The sequence below is a fragment of the Cheilinus undulatus genome, linkage group 14 (genome assembly GCF_018320785.1).
Source record: "Cheilinus undulatus linkage group 14, ASM1832078v1, whole genome shotgun sequence".
Classification (NCBI taxonomy): Eukaryota; Metazoa; Chordata; class Actinopteri; order Labriformes; family Labridae; genus Cheilinus; species Cheilinus undulatus.
This window is the reverse complement of record NC_054878.1, coordinates 13,132,033-13,139,243: the sequence shown is the minus strand read 5'-3', so window position 1 is coordinate 13,139,243 and position 7,211 is coordinate 13,132,033. Positions and strand designations below refer to the sequence as shown.

Here is a 7,211-nt window from a genome sequence, read left to right as displayed (position 1 = left end):
AACAGTTGTTGTGCTTATGTTAATGCCAGAGGAAGGTCAAAACTCTTCAGCTATGGAATGAACAGAGTCTTGGCCACTTTTACGCACCATGTGCCTTAGCAGTCATTGACCCCACTCTGTGATTTTATGTGATCTTCTGCTTGGTGGCTGAGTTGCTGTTGTTCCCAAATGCTTCCACTTTCTCATATCACTTACAGTTGACTGTGGAACATCCTGCAGGGATGAAATTTCATCGACTGTCTTACTTCAAAGGTGGCATCCTATCACAGCACCACACTTGTAGTCTCTGAGCTCTTCAGAATGACCCATTTAGGATCACAAATGTGTGCAAATGGAGACTGCATGGCTAGGTGCTTGATTTTATACACCTGTGGCAATGAGTCTGATTCAAACACCTGAATTTAGTCAATAATGAACAGGTGTGGGAAAAAAAACTTGTGTGTATGTCGTCTACCTCTGGACTTAATCAGTAAACATTTCTGGAGCCAATATGAGTGTGGGACTTCAGTGTAATATGCACAATATGACATTTGGCAACACAAATGAGTGCACAATTACGAGCCTCAGAGACATGGGAATCAGTTTAAATGATCTCAACAAGTTTTAGAAGTGAATCTTATAGCTTTAACTTTGTCAGAAAAGGATATTTTCAGTTGCCCTGAATGGTAAAGAACCCAGCAAGTAGAGAGTTTGTCTAACCTAAACATAACCAAAGAGGATGGGGCGTGACAACAATGGCCATGAAAAAGGATGATTTATGGGTTTCACAAAGGGTCAGTTGGACAACTAATATTGTGCAGACGAGTCATTTTGGCACTTGAATAAAACTTTTCTTACCCAAATTGTCTTTCTTTTCATAAAACTTGTGTTCCTTTGGACAGATATATCTATTTATGCTTCTCCATATTCAGCAGTTACTTCATCAGTTGCTGCTCTGTTACAAAGGGACTGGAAGCAGTACATGGAGTAATTCCTCCACTGCTGTCCACAATAAAGCAGCTTCACCCATCAACATCTGTGCAATACACAAACCAAACGGTGCTCAGTGAAACAAGACAGTGTACCTGCTTTAACCGACAAACAGACAATTAATCACCAAACGTCTATTCTCTGGGGCTGTTAGGTTGCTGTGACGATAGCAGGGACTGTGATAGTGCTTGAAGGTGCCTGATTTTCATTCTCCACCTGATAGGTCACGTCTGGGTGATGGTCAGCCACCTCTGGCAGGTCACTCACTGTGATGGCTTCGTCTTCATCCCCCTGAGGCTGCAGCTGGTCGAAGGATTGTTCAGCTTCTTCTGACAGGCGGTTTTCTTCTTTCTCTTCCTCCCTCTGACACCAGAAAGAAACACACCAGATGGTAAACAAACACAAAACAGCGATATAATTGATTCACAGCTGCAGAAACATGAGTGCGACATACCTCTTTCTTCATCCTGTAGTATTCATCAATGGCATATTGATATTTGGCTGATGTAATCCCAAACAGGGAGGCCATCCTCTCACCCAGGTAGTCACAGGCTGAAAAAATAGGAAAAAATCAATCTGCAAACAATACAATAGCAGCATACAATGAGCACTGCTTTGGCTTTCATCGTGAATAATGCAGAGAGTCAGTGACTTAGAAGAAAAGAACAGGCTAAGTAGCATTTAATGTTTGTAAGATATGAGATTATTTTATGACAATCCATTTTAACTTCCTTACGCTAGGCTTTATATCTGCAGCATCTATTGTTTTGCTCTAAATTTAATACTCCAAAATAAGTCTACAATATACAATTTAAAATCTGACATTTTTAAAGCAAACACTTGTTCTAAACCAAATAAATGTCCTCATAAAGAACACATTTTCATACACTAGGGATATAAAGCACAAACATTTTCAACTTTGCCTTGGTCTTTAAGCTGAATTGCTTCCTTCAGCCCCACAGAGATGATTCTGGGTAACATGGGGTGCTGGCCAATAAATAGATTTTCAATTTCAGCTTCGATTATGGCTTCTAAAGATCATTAAAAAATGAGCATCAAGATTACATGATAACTGTACCCCATGCTGTGTTGTACTTGTTATATGTGTGGTAAATAAAGTGTATCTTCCTCTCCTATACAGCAAAGAATGAGCTCTGGCCCTCCCTAAATTAGCTCTCACAATTTAAGTGGGCACATAATCCAGTTTGTCTGAGAAGCAAAAGAGTTATCACGATATGCACAGAAAATCTGACACTGAATAAGACCTTTTTTTAAGACCCTCGTCATACACATTAACACTTTATCACATCTAAGATTTCAAACCTGTTACACTAACGACACAGTTACATGTTTTGTACTGATAGCTGCATAAGTATGCACTGACAGACCAGCAGGATGGGATATGGTTTGAAGCAAAATCTAAATATATTTCTCAAAAAAAGGCAGAAAAACTAGCCTACGAACTCTTTGGATGACCAACAGCTTTAAAAACTACAAAATCAATGACATTGCAGTCTTGCATTTGGGACTTTTTGATACATTTTAAAAGCTTTTATTTTGGCTTTATTTTGGTTTATCAACTTTAAATATTTTATAAGACCCTGCAGCAAGGTTATAATAGTTTTGGATTTTTCATTAGTTTTTATTTTTATTTCATTTTCACTTTCTATGTTTGATTTCAGTTTGGTTTTTATTAGTTTTGACTGCTGGTTTGTTTGTTTAGTTTTTATTTTGCAAAAATGCTTTGTTTTGGTTTAGTTTTTATTAGTTTTAGTGTTAGTTTTAGTTTTTTGCAGATAGATGTCAGGGCTGAGTGAGTGCCATACATTTTTAAAAACATATTCTAACAGGCTCCTCTTCACTTTTCATTTTATTTACTTAATGATGATGTTTGAATACAACTCCAGACATAAAACTACCACTGTGTGAAGTCTTAACCATTCAGATCAGGCAGCTTTACACTCCCCAGACTAGTATGTAGGGGCCAGTCAGTATAGTTGTGTCAAAGATGAAAACTAAGGATATTTTGTCTCCATTTTTATTTTATTTAAGTTAGTTTTGTAAGCGCACCATACAGTTTTAGTTAGTTTTCGTTTTTCTGGTAAAGCTTAGTTTTTATTTAGTTTCAGTTAACTAAAATGATTTTTGAATTTTAGTTTTAGTTATTTAGTTAGTTTTAGTTAATTATAACAACCTTGCCCTGCAGACACCCTTGCTAAAAGAAGATGACAAAAAGGCTGGTAGGCTGGTAGGCTTAACCAAAAAGGGAAAACAACCTCAGTCATATGGAGCCACTTTGGTTTGAGGAGTCAGACCTAGAACAATGCAAATCAAGGTATTTGTTTGTATCTGTGGCTCCACGCTGTAAATGTTTTGTCATGTTTGTGACACAAGAGTTCATCACCACTATCTCAAAATCATAATCTTATTTAAATTCCTATTTATTATTCTTGTCACACATTTATACTTTTTTAACCTTATGACCAAATATGACATATTTGTTACAATGTACATGATGTTAAAGTGTGTTAAAATATGTGTTTTTATAACTTTTAATCAGATTTTCTAAATTAGACTGCTGTACCCAGAGGTGAAAAGGGTACAAGACTATGGCAATAAAATAAAAACATTTAGTTTAGTTAAGATTTATCAAAGCAGAAGGAAAATTACGGGTCTATAAAACTGCACAAGTTAGAGCGAAAGGCAGTCATATAGAAAATATGATCTTTCTTTAATCTGCAATAACAACAAGATATGAATCTCCAAGCAGGTTGTTGTTAGAGTCACAGATTTGTAATAAGGTGAAATACGACAGCTTTTTTGTTGGTTGTAATGTGGAATAACTGTCTTGATATATGCTATTGATCGTCAAGTGATGAAGCCAAGTGACAGGTCGTTTCATGTTGTTGATAGAAATCTTAGGCTTCCCAGTGTTGACTTTTGATTTTTATTTTTTTCACTGAGTAATTAATGATTTTGGAAATGCAAGGAAGAGCATGACTTCTACCAAAATGTACCTAAGTTAAAGTAAAATTACTGATTTTAAAAACTGCTGAAAAAAGTACAAGTACACCAAAAGTGCTGTAGTGCAATCACAATTGCAATGTCAGACTGTGCAGTTAGACAACAGCATCAAAGTTAGCAATTATTTGTATTAAGAAGTATTTGAGAGGTTTACAAAAATGCCTGCAGAAAGGCCTTTAAGTTAATGACAGAGCCATTTTGTACTCTGAAGAAGTGCCTTTATTTAAAAAAAAAAGGGAAAAACTTTTTGTTTGACAGCAGTACTGTATAAAACTAATGATTTTGTATTTTTAATGATGCTTAATGTTTTTATGTTCTGAGTTGAGAGATACAAACTTAAAAACTATCATTATTCTCAGCATTTTCATTGACAACCAAGCAAACAGACTCATGATGCCACTGCATTACAATATTGTAATTGCAAACGGACATCCCAATATCGTTCAGAATAATTTCTATTGCACTTTATTACCAAATCATGCAGCACTGAGAGTAAATGTAACCAGTTGTTTTCCACCCCTGCTAGGCATCAGTGTTTTGTAAACCAGAATTCTGATTTTTTAAATGGTATGAGCACAAACAACCTGTTTTTTTAATCACAACAATGTAAAACAGTACCAGGTACCCAATATTGTGTGACTTCCTGTTTCTAATAATTCTAACAATGTCGACATTGCACATATGTGTTGTTAATGCCACAATAATACAAAAATACTAATGTTATTGCACAGTTAAGAGAATTCTCTCTGGTTTTGCCTACAGCAGCTTGTAGTTGGAATATTCCTAGACTTAAGTTTTTACAAAGCTTCAGTGCTTTTCATTACCATCAATCATTGAAATAACAGCTATAATATTTACAACATGCTGTATCTAATAGAAAACATTCTGAAAACTGCACATGCAGTATCGGGTATGTTGTGGATTTTATCTATTTTTTAGAGATGTACGGTGACAATTAGGCCTAATACCACTGGTTTTGTTTTTTTTTTTTAAATAATTTCTTTGGCGTAAGCCTCCTAATATGCTAACATTTTCTCTCAAGTTTGACCCTGAAAACAGATCAGAGTTTGTCTCACTCATTGAGTCCCAACCTGGGGTCCATGACCCAAAAGTGGGGATGCCAGAGATCTCAGTGGTGGGGTGAGACTTTGTCTGCTCTGAGGTTGTCAAAAGTAAATTTACAAATGTGTACTAAAATCATAATGAAACACTTGATTTGTGTGATTTATGCAAAGGTCTTTTGGTAAGAAAAACATGTTGAACTATTTTCTTGGGGTTTTGGCAATGAAACAATTAAAATGGATGTTGATTTTGACAGAAATGTATCACCTCTTCATAGCTGTGGGTCCTAGGGGGCTCAATTGTTTTAAGATACAAGTAAGGGGAGGCTTCAAGGAAAGAGGTTTGTTTTCACTGGTCTGATTAATCACTTCTGCCCTGCAAAAAACTTTAATTTGATTCAGTAGCTACAAACACCCCAGATATCAGAATATAATTGATTGGACATCACAGATTAGCATTGATAACTGTTATCTGTTCATCTCACATTTGGTGGATGTTAGTAAAGAGGGTTGATTTTGGCTCATACTGAAGTTAAACCAATGCATCAGTGGTTATTATACTGGTTATGTTGCCAGCTTTGTGTCACTTGAAAGCTTCAGTGATGAACAAACCTGAGATGGTTGATGTGGCCGCTCTCCACATGTGAAACCAGAAGTATGGACCCCATGTCAACTTTGACTGCAACACAAACAAATACACAATAAAGACAGCTTTTAATAATTGTAGACGATTAGGGCTATATCTCTTATTTCCCCCCATTTGAATACACTCTGCCCCCACCCTCCATCACTGCCTCTTGTCCTCATTTGGCTCCTCGTAGCCACACACAAACATTCCCCATCCCTCCACCCTTTCCTCACCCTCACCGCATCGACCGGGGAGGACAGCAGGTCTTTCCTCTCCGGCTCCTTGTCCTCTCCCTCCTCTTCATCGGTGCTGTACTCCTCCATGGTCTCTCCACTGGAGAAATGGATGATCCTTCGAGGAACCTTCTCCCTCTGCTGCTCCTCTCTCTTGTTCAACTCCCCCAGCTCCACACTCTCAAAGTCTTTAACCTGGTTTGGGCTCTGAGTGTTTGAGGACACCAACAGCAAAAATAAAGGCAAGAGCATATGTGTTATCATGAGGGCATTTCTACAGGGAGTCGGCTTTTACCTCAAGCTAAAAGGAAGAAAATGCGTGCAAACTACACCCATTTCTCATGTTGTTTCACGAACCACACAAAAATCACACAACTGACAAGTGACAAGAAGCTGGCACGAGCATCATCAACGTCTTTTACGTAAACAACACAGAAATAAACACGACGTAAAAGTAAAATAATGAGCTGTTTACCGACCTGCTGCACCTCCATGGTCTGTCCTATAGACACATTAACATTAGTGAGATACAAAGATATATCGGCCATTGTCGTCGTCTTCTTTGTATCTGTGGATGCTGCTGCGCCCACAACGACGCCTCTCCTCCGCGGCGACACCCGGAAGTACCGTGCATCCTTACGCAGCGTGACGTACACAGAGATGCCTTTAGAATAAAGAAGTACCAATCCTGATCCGCTCATTCTTTAATATATTTATTTTAACACGTATACCAAATAATGCAATGACATCTTTTTCAAAAGCGTAATTAATGAGTACTGGTAAATACAGTTTTCATATAACCGGTAGTTTAGGAATAACGTTTTTTTTTAATTTGTTTTACGAAACAATATTAAGATTATTTATTTTTCAATGAGAATTTTTAAATATTGGCATAATGTCAAATAGTTTTAATTTAGAATGCTGCTTTTAATCGGCTACTTCTACTTAGAATTTTACCTTTATCTTAGCAGTAAATCCCATCTAGATGTTATAATATTAATTCCAATGAAAATAATAATAATAATAATAATAATAATAATAATAATAAATTTAAAGATAGGCCTGACATTAGTTGCATGGTTAAATTATTATTTATATTACATATTCATGCTAGCTCTCTGCTTTGTTGAGGAACTGTTATTTCATGCATCCATTAAACTTGTACAGTATTTGCACCGCAGATGACCTTTTTCTTCTTAGCATGAAGAACTGTGTACTCTGTTGAGATAGGAAACATCCTCTAACCATCTTTTTATACACATGTGCATATTTAAACAGACACAAAAGCATGGATGT

The 7,211-nt window shown here is 36.7% G+C and overlaps 1 protein-coding gene across 2 annotated transcripts; it reads right to left on the bottom strand.

Annotated features, from left to right (window-relative positions):
- Nucleotides 1-304: 304 nt before the first annotated feature.
- LOC121521653 (protein FAM177A1-like) lies at nt 305-6,521 on the bottom strand. 2 transcript variants are annotated; one of them, XM_041805777.1, is made up of 5 exons: nt 6,395-6,521; nt 5,916-6,122; nt 5,667-5,733; nt 1,424-1,521; nt 305-1,332 (listed from the first exon to the last, which is right to left on the bottom strand). In XM_041805777.1, the coding sequence occupies exons 1-5, from the start codon at nt 6,461-6,463 to the stop codon at nt 1,120-1,122; spliced, it is 654 nt and encodes a 217-aa protein (XP_041661711.1). In that variant the 5' UTR covers nt 6,464-6,521; the 3' UTR covers nt 305-1,119. The 2 variants fall into 2 exon arrangements, with proteins under 2 accessions (XP_041661711.1, XP_041661712.1); XM_041805778.1 differs by having other exon boundaries at nt 5,922-6,122.
- Between the last annotated feature and the right edge of the window lie 690 nt (nt 6,522-7,211).